Source organism: Nilaparvata lugens, chromosome 10 (genome assembly GCF_014356525.2).
Source record: "Nilaparvata lugens isolate BPH chromosome 10, ASM1435652v1, whole genome shotgun sequence".
In the NCBI taxonomy this organism is placed as follows: Eukaryota; Metazoa; Arthropoda; class Insecta; order Hemiptera; family Delphacidae; genus Nilaparvata; species Nilaparvata lugens.
The window spans coordinates 5,353,387-5,377,999 of NC_052513.1; the positions used below are offsets into that span (position 1 = coordinate 5,353,387).

Here is a 24,613-nt window from a genome sequence, read left to right on the forward strand (position 1 = left end):
ACATGTTAAGTATAGTTAACAATAAAACTTAGTAAATAGAGACCAGGCTACTGTAGTGAGGTTCACGTCATAATTGCATTAGAGAAAGGTAGGAGAACACCGTTGCCGATTCTCTATAAGGAGACCAAGGAGGCTTGCAAGGGGTCAGTACCACAACAAAACAACCACAAAACTAAAAGTTTCAAAAATTCACATTAATAATTTTTAAGGATGATAAATATTAAAAGAAAAATGAACAATTAATTAATATTAAAACTAACAAATTTTATTTAAACAGAACAAAATTCAAACTGAATAATCTATAAATTCAAACTGAGTAATTTAATATTGTTGCTATACTAAAAACTACATTAGTAAGATGAATATGTTCCAAATAAATTCGTTATATTTGACTAGATAACTTTGTGTTTTCATTATGATCTTGATTATCCTTTCCTTTACTATTAAACGATCAATTTCTGTTTATATGTTTAGATGTTTGTATGTCACCGGATCTAGAAAACGGCTCTAACGATTCGGTTCTCACGAAATTCAAAACATAATAGGTTTATAATATAAAAAATCGATTGCACCTGGTCTCATCCCTAGCAAAACTCACTGAAGGACATTAAAAGGATAATTATTAGATAATTATTATTCATCGTTGGAAAAACAGCTGATAATTTCGTCGGTATGTTGATGATGGAAGTGTGTGAGCGAGTGCATGTGTGTGGGACTGAGACAAAATTATGACTCAGCTGTTGAACTTTTATTATCGTTCAATCAGGTACTTAGTGCCGGATGAACAAAAGCCGGTTAACTTTTAAACCTGATTAATTCCAATAGAACCAATCAGAGAAGCCATCTTTTTGAAATGGTCTTCTCTGATTTTGTTCACGTGAAATTAATCAGGATTAAAATTTTACCGACTTTTTGTGAAACCGGGCCTTTGTGAGAGAAATTTTTGCATTCCTCTGGGAAATAATTTCAATATATTGTGATTAAATAGAACATTTCTGTATGAACTATAAATATATTATAATTTCTTCTTTCGTGATATTGTAAGATGTATTAAATAAATATCACATATTTTTGTATGGTCAAGATCGTCATACTTCCATTCAAATTATCAAAACTAATAACATTCTATCAGAGCTATTTCAATTATCTTCAGTTTAAAATAATTGAATATCATGCAATGCATGAATATGCAATTGTCCATGGACATGTTCAAAATTATTATTGCTCATATTGCTTTATTTTGCAGTTTTTGACGAAAAATCCAAGCAAACGGTTGGGGTGCGGAGCAAGGGGGGAGGAGGACGTACGCGGTCACGCGTTCTTCAGAAGGATCGACTGGGATCGCATCGAGAACAGGGAGGTGCAGCCACCCTTCAAGCCAAAAATCGTTAGTATCCGACAGATATTTACCCAAATATTATTAACTAAAGTTTTAGCTCATCATCTAAACTGTTTCATCTAGACTAATCCAAGGCCCATATGCACCATCTTGGTTCAATCGGAGATAGATCAGATGATGGTTTTAGCGGAGATCCGCAGCTGTTGGTTTAAACGAAGATAGATAAGCTGTAGGTTTAAACGGAAAAAGATCAGCTGTTGGTTTACAACTGGAATGAAATAATACATTGTCATAAGCGTGATCATACCTTGTAATCGTAGATCCATTACCTTTTCCCATTTTACCTTCACCTTTTCACCTTTTACCTTTTACCCATTTTACCTTTACCCTTACCCTTACCTTACCTTACCTTACCTTACCTTACCCTTACCTTTACCCTTTTTACTTTTTACCCATTTTACCTTTACCCTTACCCTTACCTTACCTTACCTTACCCTTACCTTTACCCTTTTTACCTTTTACCCATTTTACCGTTTTACCTTTTTCCATTACCTTGTAATCGATCATAATCCATGTAATCGTAGTTTAGCGTGTAAACGTAGATGGTGCTTATGACCCTAATTCAAATTATTTGACCCTGCCTAAGTGGTACAATTTGTATATTTGGCTATAAATATACTCGTATTATCAATTTTCATCGTGAAATTCTTTCACTGTTGTGAAACTGATCTAAAGTTCACCTGTGCTGAAGTGAAGTAAGTTTTTAAAGTGTGTCTCCAATTTTCACATTAAAGTTACTAAATTTCAAGCATTTCATATCAAGTCATTCAGTATTGAACTAAGAGGTTGACACTTTGAGTAACATTAACTCAACTCATGGATTCATCTTATCACTAGACGTGATAGACTGTACTCTGAATCGCATAACCTCTTCCCACTATCCACTACAACTATAGTATTGGATTGCCTACCAGTAATAGAGAATCCAAGTTTGAAACTTTGTTATACAGGGTATAGATAAAATAGGAATGTGTAGTAGTGAGTGGACAGCTTTAAGTCAGTTTAATCTAAAAAATGAGTTTAAGAAACAATTGATTGTGTTCCATTGACATGATACTGTGTTTAGTTTGACGAGATGAAACTACTCTGGTACCTTGTATAGAAAACTTTGATAAGTTATCAAGAGTTTTCTTCCATAGCTTTTGTCATCTTTGAATTTTCTCCATTTATATATGGTAATACATGAATTAAGGCTGTTCATGGAATTGTCTGTGAGCCTTTTCATGTATATCAAATGAACAAATACTATTTTGGCATGTAGGCCTACCGACATTAATTAAATTAATTAATTCACCGACATTAAGTGAATTATTATCTGCAAGATATCGTGTTTTAATGCACTACAGTTCGGAAGGGTTTAATAAACCATCATCTCGAATATTTTTTTTGCAGAAACATCGAAAGGATGTGAGTAACTTCGACCGTCAGTTCACCAATGAGAAGACCGATCTGACTCCAACCGACAAACTGTTCATGATGAATCTAGACCAAACCGAGTTCATGGGATTCTCCTTCCTCAACCCAGAATTCATCCAGCACGTTTGAACGATCTTAAAACGTCATTCAGTAGTGTTGAAATAATCTGGTATCGATTCAATCACCCCATAACTATTTTACACTTTGACACAATATATCATTGTAACTTTGTCACTTCTCTGTAGAACCGATTGTGGTAATAGGACCTTTCAACGCGGACTTTAGTCAGAAATGGTAGTGCAATACTTTTAACTGTCTTTCAATATCATTAAAAAAACTTATCGTGTAGCTCGTCTGTTGAGAACGTCAGAAAAAGTAGTATCAAACTGAGGAAATGACAAACTTTGATGAGCATAATCTGTGACCAAAAGTAAGTTATTTAAATCTTAAATTATTTTTCCCTATCATCAAAAACTCGGTTTTCGATAAAATTGAAAATTGTATGTAGTAATAATTATATCGAGTTTTAGGTCAAAAAGATGATTTATAACATCATTCAAGTCCATATTCTCAGCATTACTGGATTATATCAGAGAGGAAACAGTTATTAATGTCAAAAAGACAATAAACTTTATTGTTCTGATATTTCAATCGCAAGACTTTATTGATACTCCAAGTATCTTTTCTTTGCAATAATTATCGCTATCTTCCTACTGATCTTGCTGACAAAAACTACATAATTGAATGGGCTTATCCACTTAAATGCACAGCAATTAATGTTGTTTACTGTCTTAGTTTCCAATTCCAATTCACCCATAAGCCTTGTGTTTATCATAAAATTCAATGTTCCATACCATATAAATAAGGAGCATCTAAAATTCATTATCTGAAATGAATTTGCGATAATGTAGTACATACATGAACAAGTCAATTCTGTATATTCAAATGCGTTTTATAAAGAGGTAGTCAGATAAGTCAAGTTATGTCATTTTCTCTGAAACTTCTATATATATGATAATCTCAGCTCATCTACTCTTTTCTACAAGATATTAACGGTTGTAGTTGAAAAATTAATACTATTTTAACTTTAGATTACGGTTGCTTGGTTGGACTCTGAAAGGACTGTAGAAATAAAGATATTCAAGGATGACTTGTGAATTATATTATGGAAACTATTAGATTTATCAAGTATGAAAATATACCATTTTCATTCTGCTGGTTAAAATGTTGAAACTTGATTGAGTATGTGGGAAGAAGTTGTTAATTATATTTACTATTATATTACTTGTGCATTTAAATTGAAGCAATTACAATCGTTCATGAATTTAGACATTAAAATTAATATCATTCTCTTGAATAGGAAGGGTTTGTGATGCTCGTTATTTGTATTTTAAGCTGAATTAAATTAGCTTTTTTAAAAGTAGACTTCTGAAATTTAGACAACTTAATCTGCATTTTTCCATCATAGTGTTGTCGAGCAGTATTCAAAGTATTTACGTTTCTAAGCCTCTAGCTAGTTTCCCTCAGTATTAGAAATTTCTCAGTATTTCATAGAATATTATCAATGTTTTAAAATTCATTTGAATGTGAGATCAATATATTATTAACTAGTTGAAAAAACTTCTTGTTATTATAAGTGAAACATATTTTCAATAGGAGTTGATGTTTGAACATGAAATGCTGAGTTGAGGATTAAATATGCATCGTTATGAATCTATGTTGAACTTGAAATCAAATTGTATAATAACTTATTACTTATTAGAACAGAATGTATGTGAAATTCCCCTCAATTGTTGAGTTTTAATAATTCTATTATGTGTTGTAAATATTATATTTTATTAGTGTTGATTGTTCTATTTAATAGTTTTAGGCTAATTTTACTGCCATGGCTGACGGCTGTTGGACTTCCTTATATCATGACTTTATTCCAGTTCTGTAAATGCAATAATCAAAGGTATTTTTTCTAAGGTGCTATTTTGATTTATTTGCTATACTCAGGTTTGATAAGATTATTTCAGCAAATAGTAATATGTAAATAAATGACATTTCCATAGAAATACAAACAATTGAATCATAAATTAATGTATCCCTCAAGTATTTCCAGGATATCTTGAAATTGTAGTTTTCTGTGAAGCTTTTTCCCGGACCAACAATTATATTCAATAACACTAACACCAACTATAAAATCAATCATACTTAAAACGGTACAGTAAATTTTGAATGTCTTAAAATACTTCAATTTCATTTTTATTATAGGGTAGAGTTTTCAATCACAGAAACCGTTGCATTGTATTGTAATTATGAAAGTAGAAAGTCAATAATTCATCGTGAATAAGTAATTCGCGTTGGCATTTACCGGCATAAGTTTTCAACTAATCTGTGAGTGAAAATGTGTTTAAGAGAGGTTTTAAACTACGACTTTGCTGCCTAGAATTGAAGGTTTGGCCATTAAACTAATTTTACTTTCAAAAAAATCGAAGCAATAGGTTAGATCTTGACATTATGGTTAACAATAAATTAAGGTTAAATAAGAATAAAATTTTCTAATCGTAAGATTGAATCCCTACAATGTATTTATAACATTCATTCCTGCAACTGCAGGAATAATGACAAATTCTACTGGGAAAACTCCTAAAAACCTCCCCTATCAATCTTCTATCTGCGTATTTCTCTTTCCTAAATTTTTAATTATTGTATTATTTAAATGCAATTTTTATCGAATCAAATACTTGTTTCTTTACGTTTACTACGATTTTAATCTACAGACGTTTGCATCACAATCAAAACCCATATTAACATTCCAGAAACAAGTGGTTTGATCACTTACTGATAATATTGTTAAAAAACCTATAATAGACCTAATAAATAATAATAAAGTGAATAGCTGAACGTTATCGTCCAGGTTTCTTTTCAATTATATCAATCTATTTATATGTCAATTCAAATTTGTATTCTGCTAACGTGCCACAAAATTCGTGTTTAGCTTTTTCAAGATGACTTTCCAGAAAATTGACATTTGATAGAAACTTGAATTATTGATAACAGAACAACTAATCTCCTAGAATGGAAGATCATCATGATTTATCAGATAACATATCGTCATAAACTAAATATATTTGTACTGTAATTTGTGTAATTAGGTTCGATTCATTTTCTCGTAGTGCTTCACTAATTTGTTTGTATGGAGATAATAATTGAGCTTGAATACACAATAATTACTTATAATACCTATTATATATATATATACTGTATCATAAAACACTGCTTCCACTAGGAATTGTTCTTTTTTGAAAGTTTCTTCACCTTTTGTGAGTTTCTCAATATTAATTAATGTTCTGGAACAAATTGTTGTTTAGATATTAATTGGATATCATTTTATAATTATATTCACAAATCTAGTTTATTGTTACTTCTGCTCTTCTCTAGTAAATAGTTTATAAGTTAGCTTCATTATAACAGTGGAAAGTATGAATAGTATCCACTCTACAGCTATTATGTGTTGGATTATTATTAGTTCAGCATGTCGAATTTCTTCATTCAAAGTGCCAAAAATCAGTGTTTTGCTTTCCCTTTTCCATTCCTCATTTATAGTTCAAAATTCAATTATTTTTAGTATTCGTTCTCTCAATTTTCAAGAAATTTATTGATTTCTGTGTTAGTTAATTTAAAAAATCAAAATTATACTGAACTGAACACATTAATGTTGTACACAAACTCATTCCAGCTATGCAATCTGGGATATTTTAAAATCACAATATTGTAGGATAGAAATATATTATAGAATTTTGAATTTCTGGAAATCCTACGTTAGAAACTTATTAGGACTATTTTTATCTTTCTTCTTTTCCTCATCCATTAGCAATCCACCCATGCATTTAATATTAGGAATGTATAATCCTCTGTAAATAAACTTGTGCTAAAAGATTTATCTCCTAGTGCTCTATTTTTAAATTGATAATATCCAGATTGTTGTAAATACTGTATCTTCTTCTTCTTCTTCTTCTTCTTTCCGTTCTTCATTTTCATTTTGTTCTCTCCCCTTGATTTCGAATTAATAGATTTTTCAGTATTTAATTTATTTTGTGATTTTGTCAATGTCTTGGTTAATTGCTTGTTTGAGGATCTCAGAACTGTTTTTCAAAGAAAGATAGTTCAAATCGGCATTTACTATTAATATTTGTATCTTATGTGAGTTAAGTTTGAGTGATCCAATGAACGACTCCTTTTCATTATATGTATCAAATTGAAACCGATTATTGTGTTATCAGTAATAGATTGAGAATAGGTATTCATCAACTATTTAGATGATCGTTCATCAAAATATATCTCTGATATACGTACATCGAACATATGACAATCATTAGTGTCGATTTCAATAATACCTGCATTCCAAATTAAAATAATAACCACAGAAGATCGCATTTACTGCAAGCAAATCGATAAAATTGTATTATAGAAATTACTGTTTCCTGATCATATTCGATATAAAACTAATGGAAATGAAGTGAGAATAATGTGTGGAAATTCGTTGAAAGTTGTTTTTGGACTGAGAGACAAGAATACTCTTTCTCCATCATTTATCGTTCTATCATCACTTTATGTTCCCCAATGTATTCTCCATCGTCATCTTATCATTTGAAAACAAGTACATTATGGAGTGTTAGTTTTGAAGCTCTCTAATATTTCAATTAAAAATCGTTACTGTTAGTAACATTTCCCATAACATGAATGTTCTTGAGAACAGTTCTGAGATACATTTGTTCATTTTGTGTTATATATTCATGATAAGTAAATTTTATTAATGCAAGATAATGAAAAGCTACAGCTGTGATTATAGAAAATTCATTGCTAAAGTATCCTAATTATTGTAATCTTAGTTTATCAATCAACAATTTCGAAGTTATTTTGTGCTTACATTTGATTGTTAAGTTTATCTATTTTGTTAATATGACTATTATCCTAATTGTTATATTTGCTTACTTTTAAAATATGCTCAGTAAAATGTCATTTAGTTATAAGTTTAGTTATTATACATATTCAAAGTAATAATTCGATGTAAAGTTATGATAGAACATTAGTATTATTCTTGAACAATGTTTCCAAATGTATTTCCAATGTATTCTCTTTTTGATCCATCATGTTCTTCTTGATGTTATTGCGAAAGTTACATTGTTTTCCCTAATTGTTAGGAAATTATTTTGAGCTATTTAAGATTCATTTCAATTAGATAGCATAGTAAAATTAAAGAGTCAAAAACTAATATTAGGAGGTATATTGGCGTATGGATAATCAATTCCGCTATTCAAAGAATCATGAATTTATAAATATGATTTATTAATTTTGTTATAAGTCGTTCATTAAAAAATATAAAATCAGCTATAAAATATAATCCAATGGCAGTTACATACATTGCAAAAGTCATTAGAGAGTCTGAATTAGTATTAATGTGTTGATTGTTCAATGTCGATTTGTTATAACTTTATGTTTAATTGAAGGCTGTATGCTCTGTATATCACTGCAGGTGATATGTGGAACTCCTAGGAAATAATTCCACTTACAAAATTATAAGAATTTGATAGAAAACAATCGAAGCTATCTTGGATTCTTCAATTATTATTGAACTCAATAATCATGAGCACATGTGGAATCAAGATCTCATCAACCAAATCACTTGGGCCAACATGCAGATACTCTGTTTAAACGGAGAAATGTCAGCTCGGGGATCGTTTAAACCCCGTATGAAACACATTATGATGAATGCAACCAATATCTACAAGTAAACGTGGTTACGCGTTAAACGTAGTGTTAGTATATGGCCCAAAATTTTGCAAAATCGCAAAATAAATTAATGCCAAGTTGAAAAATTATGTAAATTTGAAGGAAGTTTCCACTACAGGAAGTGGAAAGTGGGTGACCCCAAGTCCACAATAAGGGTAAAGGTGAAGTGACTTGGTCGCAGAGTAATAGCAGTTTCATCTTTTGTTCTGGAACTGTTATTATAAAATAATGATAATTAATGAACCTTCACGTTTAGGAGTTTGACTCAGAGACTTTAATAGTTGATTCTTGTGTACAGTTGTGTCGTCAGTACAAGAGAAATTCAAGTCACTTATCTAAATTAGCTGATTCTTTATACAAGATTCCCAATCCAAACAAAAATGTTCTTTGAAACTTTTTATTCAATATTTCTTTAACATTCTCTTACTGTAACGAATCAAAACTAGTAATTGATGGAGGAGCCTTTGTATCTAATTAGATAATATTGATTTTTTTAGAATAATTTGTTTCGTTTCAACAATGAAAGTTGTAACGTAGTGGGTGTTTCAAAAAGCTACAGTGTGAATTCTTGTGTTTTTGGAAGGTATTATAATTATTCTGTCTGACTTGTTCGTTATCCTTGGCAGATTTCATCAAATAGTCGAGCAAGTTAAGCTGCGTTTACACCAAAGTTATTAACAAAATTTTAATAACTTAATCCTTATAGATCCTATTAGATTGAACATAACTTATCATACGCATGATGAACATAATATATGTGTTTGTCATGTACCGTTCTATCTAATACAATCTATAAGGATTAAGTTATTAAATTTTGTTAACAACTTTGGTGTAAACGCAGCTTTACACTTGAAATTCTGAAAAGTTTGGTTGGAAATAATGTTTGATAGTAAGCAACGTAAGCCTCAAATTGAACATCTATTAATAAATATATCCTGATGGAAAACTAGACGTGTCACAATAGAATCGGCAATGAAAAAACGTTTCTATATTATTCGTTCTTTTTGAAACACCTGGAAAATTTAGAGTAGCTTTATGCTAGGAGACGGTTTTATCTGATCTGTTTGTTAATAGTAGCTTTTTGCAACTTTTTTCACTAGACTATAAATTAATCTAAGATCAAATACGGTTAATATGAGTAGACTAGGACACTATATTCAACACATACATTTATCAAATATATTATGCATATACTTGCTATAATCAATAATTCATGTTAGGGCTTGTGTAGTTTTGGAAAAATTATCAACAATGTATCCTTTGATTGAGTCCCCACAAGATACATTGCTGATAGAGATTTGATTAGAAACATTTCATTATAATATTACTAATATTTGATGAGTCACTGTTTTAATAATGAATATTGTTATGAAAAAACTCACAGGATTAATTGAATCGTCACATAATACTCTATTAAAAACAATTATTGAAATATATTATAAAATTCAATTAAAAACTTGTATAGAAGAAACAGTAATCACATTATGGTAAAATATGCAACTTTTAATGTCAGTATACTATATTATATTATACCGTAGCACAAAAATTATCAATCGTTAATCTTTCAAAATGATATTTCTCTCTTGATTTCAATTTTTCAATCTCAATAAACAGTAGGCTAAATACTTAAATATCAGTAGTTTTTTAGAATTTCAGATTATGTCGTATCGATGTAGTATGTGTTATTATTGTAAAATCTTATTATATTAATATAGGTGTATTAGTAGATAAGTTATTGCAATATTAGTATAATCATAATGTTGAATTTCTGTTTAGGTTATTGTTGTTTAATACAACATCGTTAGAAATAAAAATTCTAAATCTAGTTCTAAGTCAAGTCCATGGTGACCAACCATGGCATATAGATTAGAATTATTAGATTTAGGCTCTTAGGTAACTTCAGTTATTATAATTTCGTAGCTGTGTTTTAGTTTGTAGGTTTTAGAAAAGAGTACTTGGTTCCTCCATCAATATTAATGCTGTCTGAGAAGAATATCTGTCTAAGAATATATTTTGGATGAGGCTCATATATTCTTACTTATGAGATGAAAAAAATGACATGAACAAACAACCATGAGTGGTAAGCTATCTGAATCATGAATACAATATTCGATTTAACGTAAACGTTTTTTGATATTACATTCAACCTATTGCACTTTATTGTAATCTACTCTATTAAAAAATATAATATTTTGTTTATTTTATTTCCACTCTAGTTTTCTACAAAATGAAATAACTGAATCTCTGTGGTTGGGAAAACTGATTCCTGTGGGTTGAGGTGCTATAATTTGAGAAAGAATTGAAAAATTATTTATTTATTTTTAAATAAAACACAATAGCCTACACTTGGCTACTTTGATTTCCAATGCAAATTTAAAAGCATGCAAAATTATCAAATCCATTTCAATCATCATTTATTTATCAAAGTATTTACGGTAATGTGTATTATTATTGCATGTGGTATAAGGTATAATATTAAACCAATCCTAGTTGAATAAATTCTTTATCTTTCTTTATTCTTTTCCACAATGAAGCACAGAAATTCATATTATTTCATTTTATATTCTTAGAATATAAAAACTATTCTTCTATAGGGCTACACTTCAATTTGAGATAATTGTAAAACTTGATTTCGGAGTTGACTATTCATAATCAAGCTGATTCACTTGAATAAAAGCGAAAAATCGGCTGGAAATAAATTGATTTTGAGGTGGATGACAACAATTGTATCTAGTTTTTGACTCTTTAAAGCTATATTAGCGACCTCCAAATCTGTCTTGTGAGTGAATTCACAGTATTATTTTGTATTGATTCAATCAAGTCAGTATAACTTGAAATGCGGTAATTGTTGTCTAGATACCCTATACTGCAATGAGGCTGATTTGGTGGTCGCTTTTATGGGTTATATTTATATCTCTAACTGAATTCTAAGCTTTTTCTGCAATCTAGAACATGAATAATTGAATTGAAAAAAACAGTAGAATTATACTGTGTTATATTTATTGTTGAATTCCTGTAATGAAGTTCTACATATTTTGCTGATTGATAATCTGCTAATCTGTACGAGTAGAAAGAAAAAATAAAAATTCAGTTTTTTCAAGTTAGTAAAATTTGATGATTTTTAGGTAACAGTCATGTGATTGATTTGATACCTATCTAAATATTCATATTATTCATTGATAGGTTGTGGAATCAGCTCAAAACTCTTTCCTACTTCTTGTTTGTCTGATCAATTCAAATGTTTTTCCGTAAATTCGAAAAATTTTCTTGTAAGCGTCAATCAAGTGCATTAAGTTTGATCTTACTGTACTATATTGAATGTAATGCATAGAATATTTTATCTAAGACATTTCTCTCAAATAAACTGCCTTCGATCACGTAAGGGTAATGTACAATAGTCTGAGTTGTCATTTATTCCATGCATAGCCCATCATTCAAAGGCCTTCTTTGATTATTTCCCAAACGGTTCCTTATAATTATACGGTATGCTTTGACTCAACAAGAGACGTTTCGCTACAATAGTTCAGGTTGAGTTATTCACTGAAACATTATTGATCTTGTTTTATCATAAATCTTCCTAAATTTAACTTTTTTGTTTTATTTTGATTTGTATATTCAGATTGATGATTTAGTGCAGGGGTCTCCAACCTTTTTCATCCAAGGGCCACATTGTTAATTCTAGGGAGGCTTGGAGGGCCAATAACAAGGATGTACGTGGAATTTGACTTGTGGGACCATTTGCTAATACCTCGCAATGGTTGATCGCTGCTTGTTTACAGTTAATTCTACACTTATTAAGAAATGGAGTGGCTAGTAATAGAAGAGTACTGAACAGTTTTCAAAAATGCGTATAAATAAATATTTTGAAAAATCTGTTGTAATAACTCTCGGCGGGCCGGATGTGGTCCGCGGGCCGTAGGTTGGAGAGCCCTGATTTAGTGTATAAATTGAAATGGATATAACCTACATAATATTTGGACAATTTAAGACAAAATTAGGAAATTGAAGAAGTTTTGGGCAATAGCCTGTTTTTTCTTTTCCGACTACTGTATTGTTTACTCTATCCAATAAATAAACATAAAATCTTCCCTCTACTTTCAGGTCAGAAAAATCACTAATCTTCAAATGCTTATAACTGAAGAATATGAGTGAATTTCGCCAATGTGATGACATATTATTGTTCCCCTCATCAAGTAATATCATTCCTGAGAGTTGACTGATTTTAATTTGTGACCATTTTTGCAAATATCCATGATAAATGGGTTTCATGAAAAATGCAAATCTCCCAGATTTGGATTATATTTGGGCTATGGATAGAGGTTGACCTAACAAGTGTCGTATATGAGACGTTTCGCTACAATACAGGGTGAGTTATTCACTGAAACATAGAATCTTTCCATCACTCTCAAATCAGAAAAATCACTCATCTTCAAATGCTTATGGCTCAAGAATAGGAGTGAATTCCGCCAATGTGATGAGATATTATTGTTGTTCCTCTCGTCAAGTACCTACTGAGAGTTTTGAGCGATTTTAATTTTTGACCATTTTTGTAAAAGTCTATGACTTTTCATTCAAATAATTGGGAGATTGATGGAGTATCAACAGGTGCAGCCCAAAACTGTTTCTCCCCCATACTCTGATTCATATATAGTTCAGTATGAAGATTTCTCCCACTTTATAAAATTTCATTCCAATTCACTGAGCAAACACTTACAAACAATTGAATTTAGAAAGATTGAAAACCAAATTGAATAACAAAATTACTTTCACTAAAATGTATCCATGATGTTTCATAATATGATGGAATTGAAAGAACGTACAAGAAATTCTACAAAATGTTTTTTATATAGATACCGGTATTTCATGCGAGTCTATCACTTGTTTTAATCTGGAGAGTTCCAACGTTGAACCTTAGTCGATCCAAATATTAAAAATATTGAATTGCTGATGATGAAAATGACTGCAGCCGTGTAGAAGATGACAGCCCATTCATCAGCATTTTTCTGTTGAAATACAAAAATGTTAAGGTAATGAAAAAACATCCAACTGGAAGCAAAATACTTTATATAAGTTGACATTTGAAGCTCAATCAAATCTAACAAATTAAATATTTGATTTCTTCATTACCGGATAGAGTAATTCATATACAGAGTGGGTGAAAAGTCCGAGAACGGCTTAATATCTCATACACAAAAATAATTTGATGGTGGGTTTGATTGGGGATCCCTCTCAAATTGAAAATACTACTTTACTATGAATTAAAAAATCTGGTCCGCCATATTGAATGCAACTTTATTTTTTTAAAAGGGAAGGTTGTCATGCAATACATGATTTCGATACGAAATTTCAAGAAAAATGGTGAAATATGAATGGTGAAAACCGCACATCAATATCTCAAACCGTTCAGAAGATATTCACATTATTAATCAATACCACTTATGTATTTCATTTCTGATATGCATGATATTGATTAATAATGTGAATATCATCTGAACGGTTTGAGATATCGATATACGGTTTATCCCATTCATTTTTTCTTAAAATTTCGTACCGTATCGAAATCCTGTATCACATGAACACTTTCCTATTTAAAAAAATAAAGTTGCATTCAATATGGCGGGTCCAAGATGGTAGACCATATTTTTAAAGTCATAGTAAAGTAGTATTTTCAATTTGTTTAGGATCCCCGATCACACCCACCATCAAATTACCTTTGTGTAAGAGATATTAAGCCGTTCTCAGACTTTTTTTCTCCTTTCTGATTTGAATAGTGTTGATTAATAATGTGAATATCTTCCATAATGGCGGCTCTCGCCATTCTTTTTTTTTCTTAAAATTTTGTACCGAAATTTTATATCGCATGACCACCTTCCTATTGAAAAAAAATAAAGTTGCATTCAATATGGCGGACCAGATTTTTGAAGTCATAGAAAGTAGTATTTTCAATTCGAGTATAGGATCCCCAATCACACCCACCGTCAAATAACCTTTTGTGTAAGAGATATTAAGCCGTTCTCGGACTTTTCACCCGCTCTGTAGATAAATTTTCTACACTCATTGAAGATAGTTGTATGGTAGGTATATCAAGCGTTAGAAATTCTTCAAAACTCGTACAATATAGATTATACATCATAAAAGTAAATTGCAGGAGATTTTTATATTGTAATGTACCCAATAACATTATTTGAGCAGAGGGATCCCCCAATAAGACTTACGGTACCGGTAGCTAAATTAATGTCAAATGGAAAAAATCTAAAATCACAGTTTCAGTTAATAAAAATGACAAAGGCCTATTTAATATAAATGCTACAGAAACAAGATTAATATTACAGTATTTTCTTTCTGTCTCCGATGAATGGATTTATGTATTTATTTCAGAACAAAGGAGACTACAGGCATTAAGCCCAAAAGTCTTCACTATCATTTACAATCGAATAAAGCAAGTTACTGGAAGAAATAAAAATAAGAGATACAGTACATGCAATTCACAAATATATAATTTGTATTAAAATCCTTCATTAATTAGACTGGTACCGTTGCTGGTGAGATATTGTGTGATATTTATCCATAATGGAAACACTGGGTCGTTGTCAAAATATCACTTATTACAACAACCCAGTGTTTTCAAATTAGTCTGCTTTGGAAGCTCATTAACTGATCTATATTAGTCCTTCTCATTTTTAGGATATTATTCTTTGTGATAACATAAGTTGGTTTCCCAACTGCCGTGGGAGACCCCGGCTGCAGTATTTAAGACAAATGAAGGATCTGGGTGCTATAAGCTATGTACAATGGAAGAGAGTGGCAATGGACAGATTTAGATGAAAGGCTACCAACCAATTATTAAACGATTGAGCTGAAAGAAGAAGAAGGTGGTTTCAATTCCATTACTGTATTACCAACTGTACTGTACCACATGTTATGTTCGCTTTTGCACATGCGTAGACCTATATGTAACAGTGAGGCCCATGTAACAGTCATAATGCCCATTGCCGCCCTAAATCAGGCTATATATCTACTCAGACGAGGTGTAACTTCCGTCAGGGATTCGCCACCAATAAAAGCCATACTAATATTGGTATAATCATGCAACATAAATATTTACTCTTTAGATTATGATTTAACTTTATAGGGCAAAGTTTTCACCTCATCTTTGACCATGAAGCCAGCAAACAATGGTGCAACCATGGAAGCAATGTTGGAGAGGCAGTTGGTGAATCCCATGAGAATGCCAGAGTAGTTGGGTGAAAGGTCCATATGGTTGGAAAGGAAACCCAGGAACGTGGCACTGTTCACTGCCAAACCCACTGTCATCATAATCAGAGTTATCGTCTGGCTATCTCTGAACATTGCGATGCAGAACAATGCCACTGCTCCGCCCCATTGAGCTGAAATCGAAAATCGATTTGAAATTGAATTATTTAATCGCAAACTATCCATTTATCAAACCTATAATAATAAAGATGGAATAAATATTACTTTTGACAAAGACTAGCATCAGATAATTCAAACATTTTAATCCTTAAAAGTAATGACAATTTAAAAGAATATTTAGTTGATAGATTACAAGAGTTCCTTTCAAACTAAGACTATAGTAAGGTCCACGTTATAATGGCAGTGTTTGATCAGCAATGGTATTGTTATCCTTGTCTTTCATCCCACAAAGCGGATAGCGCTATATCTCTTTTTCGCTTTGCTCTGATGACAGATCGTCTTTTAACAATGTAGAATTGATAATCAATAAAATATTTCATCCTTATTATGTAAATTGATTATGAAATTATTAAAAATATCATTTATTGTTTATAAAATAGAATTGATTATTTTAAACGAGAATGAACAATTAAATATTACATCAATAAACCTGTATCAGCTACCGTCTATAGAAGGCATTGACAAGACAGAGGTTCGGCAACTTTTTTATCCTATCTTTTCCCAAAGTTAGTAGACAGAACTGTCTACTAACGTTGATCTTTCCCCACTGCCTTCACTGACCTCACTATAGGTTTTATTCACTTAGTGTTGATTATGTAAACTTATTGACCTAAAAATTGATTATTAAAAAAAAAACGTGTATAGTTTGAAAATGAAAATTTATTGACTTTATTAACAACTTGGCAACTTTGAACGTTATTTTCAAAAAAAATTTTCTGGGTTCTTGAGTCAAATAGTCTCACTTATCAACAATGACTCGGGAAAGCTCAGATCATTCAAGTTTTTTGATAACTTTCTTAAATAAAATTGAAGATATTTAGTTTCTCTAGATAGGTCTATACAGGGTGTTCTGAAAAAAGGCGCCCATAAGTCGGGGCGTGATTCCTCTCATCAAAAGAAGAAAAAATTCTAATTAACATAGGTACAAAATTGGCCAACAACATAGGCTAAATTGTACATCTTAATTAACAGCCAACAAATACCCGTAGGGCTTCGTTTCAGCAGGGGCACAGAAATTCAGACGAAATCTTCCACCCTGTATAACTTGGTAACTAAGCATTTTCGGACCTATGTTAATTAGAACTTTTCTTCTTCTTTTGATGTGAGGAATCACACCCTGACTTATGGGCACCTTTTTTCAGAACACTATATTATGCTAGGTGAAAATTTTCATGTGTAATTTATTTTTTTTATATTCTTGTTTTTTGGTCATTCATACCCATCAGAACAGACAGTGTCTACCGTATATAGTTATTGTGAAAATACAATTTTGAAAAATGATATTATTATTTCATTACTTATACTAGGAGAAAATTACAATTTATCAATATTATGGAGAACATAAAGGTTTTTGGGTCTTTTCTGCCTGTCTCAAATTGTCTTTTGATTCTAAGAATGGCATAAATAAAATTATTAGGCTAATAAATTACGTGTCTACTTATGCATTTATTAAAATATTTAATAAATAAACCACTTACCTACAGAATTCCATAACTTTCTGTTGGCATTGACGGACAGAAGTTTCTTTTTGAGAATAGTGTCTGAGATGGCTCCGAATACTAGAGCCATTACAAACATGGAAAAGTGTGGAAGAGTTGAATAATATGAGTTCTGAAAAAAAACAGGATAGATTTGCTATGAGTATCAAGAGGAAATGTCATGTGACAGTAGAGCTATCTATTCTTTATCAATTCCAGCTATAACTAAATGAGCCCATTGCAGCAAGTATTATAACTAGTTACCTCAATTTATATTACAATAAACTAAGGTGCAATAAACTGTGAACATTTTCAACATCCAGGAGGCTTGTAGTAATAGATATAGAATGAAATACAAGTGAATGAAAGTAAAATTTATAAAATTATTACGTTATTTGCCTGATCAAACTTTTAGGGATGTGAATTGATGAAGAGATTCAGGTTTTTATCCTATGTAGGTATTTATTGTATAATCTGCTAATGGAGGGACCCGAAAGTTGTTCTACCTTACCATGCAACCAATAGCAATAGGGATGATAGACTTTGGAATGTTCAGGAAACATAATATTATATGGTACCAAATCGTCATAGGTTTAAGGAATACTTTGAAATTTTTCCTTTGAATTGGAAAAAAGTATTCAATTAGCAACATAGTATCAACCAAACGTAAATTTATGTACATTATGAATGTATAATATTTTTCAATAACATTTTATCTTTTCAAAATACAATATTATTTCAAAGCTTGACTCCAATAATTAAAAAAAAATTCAATAAATCAAGTGAATTTGTCACCTTGTTCATACATCACCCTCTGAGTTGAAAAATAATACATAATCAAACACCACAAACTAGAATAGTGTATATCACTATTTACAGATACTATGACACATCAAAACTAGGGAGTTCTTTTTCAAACACCCTGTACTTATTCTTAAGCCCAACTAATATGTGTGATTAGGTCAGGTATAAACAGCAATTAATAGGTACCTATATAGCCTACTAAGATATGTAGGATATGTTGTATTTACTTACATTTTTTATGTTGAACCCATAGACAGAGCTTATAAAAGAAGGCGAGAGAGTAACTAGAGTCCAAAACACCCAATTATTGCAGATGTGAGCCAGTGTCAACACTATAACTGGCTTGGAAGTCAATATGGCTTTCCATGGAGTATCACTGTCAAACTGAAATACAGTAAAAATGTATTTCTTAAAAGCCTTATTATATTTAATTAACAACCTACATGAAATCGGAATGAATGGCTTATTCCATTATAAATCGTTATAGTTACTATATAGTTATTATAGTATACTGATCAACATATCTCCAAAATTTGTAGCTGAAACCCCCCTAGCAAACCATGAAAATTGTCACAAAAATTTTAATTAATGGCAGAGGCAGTTAATTAAAATTGGTGAGCTTCTTGGACATACCGTAGTACTGTAGTTTGGATAGACAAGATATTTTATATAGAATAAAACATAGTTTGATAACACATGTAGGCCTATATACTTATTTATATTGATATCATCAAGATAATTATGAAAAATAAATAATTCGAGAAAAAATATTGAGGGAGTCGCCTGTTTTTCCTGTCCCAATATCATTTCAATGATAAGTGATTTTTTACAAATGAATGCACACAATTAATAAAGGAATACGTTCTTTTCTTTTCAAACCATTTCAAATAAGATATAGTTTTGAAAACAGAAGGGTTCTATGAACTTATTTATTTATTCATTAGCAAATCAAGTGGCCCTATTAAAATACTTAATTAGAAAATAAATACAAATGAAAATATTGGTATTTTTTCAATTCCTGGAGTAGCCTATACATCGGATTTTATTCAATTCAAATATTTTTATTCAACAAATGTACATATTGAATAACGTCATATACTGTACAATAAAATAACAAAACACACAAAACAGTCAATAAGAAATTCAACACAATCAAATCTGAAAAAAAACTTGAAATGAATATAAGGACAATCCTATGAAATATTTTTTCAACTTAGCTCTAAAAATCGTCCACTCTGTGGTCTTTAAATTTCGGGGCAGCATTGTTATTAAAATATATTTATCTCCCATAAAATTCGTCTTCATTTTGAAAAATTCGAAATTATGTCTTTGGACAATTCTTCCTGATCTAGTATTATATTCATGTCAAATATTACTTCTCTGTTCTAAATCAGTGAATTTTTTGAAGTACATTATGACTTCAAAGATATATTGCCCATAGACTGTCAATATGCCTAGCTGATAGAAAATTTGTTTCACAGAGTCCCTCCTTTTAATATTCATGATTATTCTCGGTGCTCTTTTCTGCTAAATTAATGTTTTGGCTAAGTTTTATAGAGCCTCAATGCCTCTCATTATACACAAAGATATCTTTAGAAAAATTATACGTAGGCATCATTCAGCAAAAGGAAATCAAGCCATGAAAATGTTACAGTATAAGTTAAGTAGTTTCACCTTTCTGTTTTTGTCAGTAACTCCGGTGTTCTCTATGAATGACTTCTCTTCAAGAGTGATGGTTTTATGACTGGCTGGTGAGGGCACACCCCACGTGACCCAGGCCATTGTCCACAGAATGCCGACTGTGCCAGAAGTGTAGAACACCGACGGCCAGCCCAACACACTCGATGCCAAATGCCCCGTCAACAGCAAACATACCACTGATCCGAATTGTTGACCTGAACAACAAAAATATATATCATAAATTGTTATCATCATCATTATCATCCAGCTCATACTAGACTTAAAATACTTATGCTAAATAAGTTGTCTGGAATAAGTTGAAATTTGAAATTTCCATGTCTGGAGAGGAAAAATATAAGTAAACAATAATATTTTTTTCTGCAACATATGTACATTATCCAGATTTAATTCACTATTCTAGTAAGGTCTGGTTCACTGGACTCCGTACACTGTAGAAACACATGAAAGCATTACATAAAATACATCGAAGCAAACTGTAGTGAATTTCACGGCTGAAGACGGGTAGGCTATCGCTTATTGTAGCATATCGTTTTGGGCGTAAGGCTTTGGAACTTTTCTGTATGTTTTTGTGAGGTTCTGAATAATTGAATAAATAAATAGTCAAATACAGAATCGGTCAGCAATGTACAGTACTAATACCTTACTAAAATTGTAACTTACAAGATTATGTAGGTAATACTGATGAATATTGTAGTAAATGATGCATTTTGTAACGAATTTACTGTAATAAAGCTTAAAATTCCCAATGGCATATAATTGTATTTGTGATCATTATAATATTAGGTAGTAATTAAAATAACTTAGCTTAGTAGCCTACTGATAAACAAGCGTAGATTAATGCAAAAACAATATAAATTACATCTAACAGAAGTCTGCCGGTAGGTGGTACACCGCTACTACTTGAAATTCATTTAAAATATTAAAATGCACGATAAAGTAGAAATTGATAGGAAGATAGAAAAATGAAATAGAATCTGATAGAATACACTGGTTAGAATAAACTAGTATCAGAAGACTTTCTGATAATTTGGGAGTTACCATTCATCAATTTATTACAAAATTCACAAGAATTGTCAAATAATGAGTTCTGAATGTACAGGTACGGTATGTAAAAGAGCAATGTAAAGTTAAAATTGAAAGACTCACCACATAATATGATAGCCAATGTTCGGCTCCTCTCACTCACAGGAGACCATTTCGATATGTGAGTGTAGATGCTGGGATGAAGAAACCCCTGAAAAGGCAAAGAAGTCATTCATTATTACTTGTACTAGGTTTATCAATCGAACATGACTTGTAGCAACTAAACAGCAATAATTTTCAAAATTTCACATATTTTCAGCTAGGGATTAGCAATAAAACTTACAGACCTGTAATTACTGGCAAACATGTTGTATATATTTATCGATACCGTAATGTTTTATTTTCACAAAACCCAGGGTTTCAATGCTCATGGCATTTAATCATTTTCAGTTGATCTAGATGATGCCATTGGCATTGAGACACTGAGTTTTGTGTTAATAAAATAATATATGAAGAAAGGAGCATAGACCTAATTATTGTGTTCTTGGAGAAATTTTACAACATCTCTGAATACAGTGTTCGATTTATAAGAAAATATTGAACTTCACCGCATTGCATTGGAATGCGGTCGAACTTCACTGAATTGGAATGATGGTGAATCACTATTATAGAATTTATAAAATTGATAGAGATTAACAGAACTTTATGATTTTACATACCAGTACTAATTATAGCCTGATTATTATATCTAGGCTATGTGGAATATTCCAAGAATTTTTATATGTTTAAAAAGAGCTTTCAAATTGTTTGCATGAGTTTCAGAAATTGTTTGCAGGTAGATAGCCTACATAGCTTCTAAGACTGAATATATGAAATAATTAAGGACTGTGTGGATCTTCGTCCTTGGTGAAATTTCATGTGAGACCATGCTGCTTATCAAGCATGATTCATGCTTATTATAACATGTTTCTCAATTTCACATTGAATAGTAGGGCAAAGCCTGTTATTCTTGCCCAATCATTCCATGATTATGTGTTTATGCTATTGATTATAAATGAATGAATTTAATTGACTATCTGAATTGACAAATGAAATTTGCTTATCACAAAATGAGATTGATAAAAAATACATTTACATAAGAAAAATGAATATACGATATTAATTCAAAAAATGAAAGTGTGAATAGGAGGACTATTTAGAGACATTGCGAAAAATTTCCTTTGCTTCAGAATCCACACTTTTTCTCATCTGTATGATATTCAAAATCTTAACAGTATAATTATTCAATAACACGATAATTTTGATAAAATGATATAACCTAACTTGTGAAAGTCCTTGAATGAGTCTCAGAGCGCACACGACTGGCCAATCAAAGAGCTCGGCACATTTCGGGATGAGCAGAGACGCGCAGGAGCCGACGAAAATAGCAGTTGTCAGCACTGGTTTGGGGCCGAATTTGCGCGCCAAAATTCCGGCGGGAATCTGCAGCACAAAGTAGCCCCAGAAGAACGCGCTCAGCACTTTGCTTTTCGTTTTCAAGTCCCATGAAAATTCCTGAAATATTAAAAAAATATAATTTATTCTAGTATTTTTAAACGTGCTCAATAAAAAAGATCATTAATACAGTAGCCTACTCATACATTTGCTCATAGACATACATACTGATATGAGTAGCCTACTTCGTGATAAAAAGTCATGTATGTAATACAATAGGTAGGGTATATAATTTATAATGTAGCGTACATGTATGATAAATATATTGTTTAATTTTCATTACAGAGCTTATTGTAATGTGAGAAATACTGAATGCCGTATACCAATACTGAGCTCAACCATATTAAACAGCTACACAACAGTAGGATCATGTCATATTTTATAATTTCGTCTTTTGTCTTTATAGTTTATATTATTGTCTATCTTTACTAGATAAGGCATCATAATACTAGGAATGTTTATTTATTTATTTATGAAAACATGGAAGCATACAGGATTTCTCCCAAAAATTGCTTCCATAACAACATATTACGATAATTCATTATACATAGTAAGAGTACAAAAAAATAATATTAAAAATAAAATTGAATTGCAGTAAAAATTGAATAGGTACTACTGTACAACTACTACACCACAACAGATGCAAAGAGTGGTGAACTCATATGATTTTTATACAAAAGAAAAATATATATAAAATACTGAAAATAATATAGAATACAAAGTTCATCACTACAAGTATATGTTATGTATTATAGTGCAGTCTTCAGTCTTCTCACGATGAAATGTATTAATCTATCCTATCCGATTTGCAAAATACATGGCTGGTACAGGTTTTGATGAGTACGTTTTATCTCAATATGACAATATTGAAGTATGAATATAGCCTACAGCAAAGTCTACATACATCAATTATTTGGATATTGATAATAATCTTATCAACTATATTAAAAATAATAATTTCATAAACTCATTTTCTCTTCCTGTTTCGAAAGAATGAAATCGTTTTCTTCATCCTCAAAATGGATCCAAATAATAATTAGGATTTATGATGATGCCATGAGTTCTTTCTCTTCCTCTCTTGTAAACTCCTACTCTCTTCTAATTCTCTCTCGTTCTTCAATCACATATATGACGACAAAATATTATACATTTTTTATGAGGATGTTGCCCACATGAGCTCTAGGCTTTGCTTGCATAATGAGATGATTATGAGGGATGAAAGATGAGTGGACCTACAGATTTAGGTAGGCTTTGAACCACTGGGAAAACATTTTTAAACTTATAAAAATAATATTTTGAGGAAATACTTACAGGGTAGTCGGTATTTGCTGAAAAGCGATCAGTCATCGCGACAATGGCCACAGTGATGTCCAGGCGAACCATGAACGCCACACTGAAGCATGCAAAAAGCAGCAAATATTGTCCCTGTCGCTTTTCAAACATTTTTCGCTGTAGAAAAAATAACAGTAAACCATTAATTATATTACTGTTATATTGACTAATAATATAACTGTTATATTGACTGAATTTTACTCTTATATTGAATGAAAATGTCAATGATAATTATTGTTTCTATTGTAAAAAATGTATTGATATCTAATTTTGTTATAATACATTGTTCTTCATTATTGTTCTGCATCTTGTATCCAAGAACTAATCTAAACTAATCTGAACTTATCTTCAACCTAATCTGAATTGATAATAGGATTAATAAATCATTCCCTAGAAAATATATTATAATATGGTGAGGTCCACGTTATAATGGCAGTGTGTGATTAGCAATGGTATTGCTATCCTTGTCTTACATTCAACAAAGCGGATGGCGCTATCTCTTTCTCGTTTTGCTCTGTTGCCAGATCGTCTTTTAACAATGTAGAATTAATAATTAACAAAATAGTCCATCTTATTTAATTGTGTAAATTCATTATGGAATTATTAAAAATGTAATTTATTGGTTGATAAAATATAATTGATTATTTTGAACTTGAATGAACAGATAATTTTACATCAATAAACCTGTATCTGCTACCATAGAGAAAGGATAAGCGATAAACCTATTTGTTTGTCTCTGCTGCTAGGTTCCGTC

The 24,613-nt window shown here is 31.0% G+C and overlaps 2 protein-coding genes across 11 annotated transcripts in view; one reads left to right on the forward strand and one right to left on the reverse strand.

Moving 5' to 3' along the window:
* The window catches only part of LOC111052561 (protein kinase C, brain isozyme), a 195,124-nt gene extending 183,134 nt beyond the window's left edge, over window positions 1-11,990 (forward strand). For all 4 annotated transcript variants that reach the window (XM_022339282.2, XM_022339283.2, XM_022339284.2 and 1 more), the window contains 2 exons: window positions 1,247-1,387; window positions 2,792-11,990. In XM_022339282.2, coding sequence (XP_022194974.1) covers window positions 1,247-1,387; window positions 2,792-2,944 — 294 coding nt within the window. In that variant the 3' untranslated portion in view covers window positions 2,945-11,990. The remainder of the gene's footprint in view (window positions 1-1,246; window positions 1,388-2,791) is intronic.
* A 1,429-nt stretch (window positions 11,991-13,419) lies between these two features.
* The window catches only part of LOC111052560 (putative inorganic phosphate cotransporter), a 39,730-nt gene continuing 28,536 nt past the window's right edge, over window positions 13,420-24,613 (reverse strand). For 4 of the 7 annotated variants that reach the window (XM_039436139.1, XM_039436140.1, XM_039436141.1 and 1 more), the window contains exons 8-9: window positions 15,740-15,981; window positions 13,425-13,596 (exon numbers count right to left, since the gene is read on the reverse strand). In XM_039436139.1, coding sequence (XP_039292073.1) covers window positions 13,477-13,596; window positions 15,740-15,981 — 362 coding nt within the window. In that variant the 3' untranslated portion in view covers window positions 13,425-13,476. Of the gene's footprint in view, window positions 13,597-15,739; window positions 15,982-17,505; window positions 17,639-18,540; window positions 18,694-19,983; window positions 20,205-21,156; window positions 21,245-22,356; window positions 22,588-23,838; window positions 23,977-24,613 lie in introns of all 7 variants that reach the window. The other 3 variants (XM_022339281.2, XM_022339280.2, XM_039436138.1) reach the window with 2 other exon arrangements.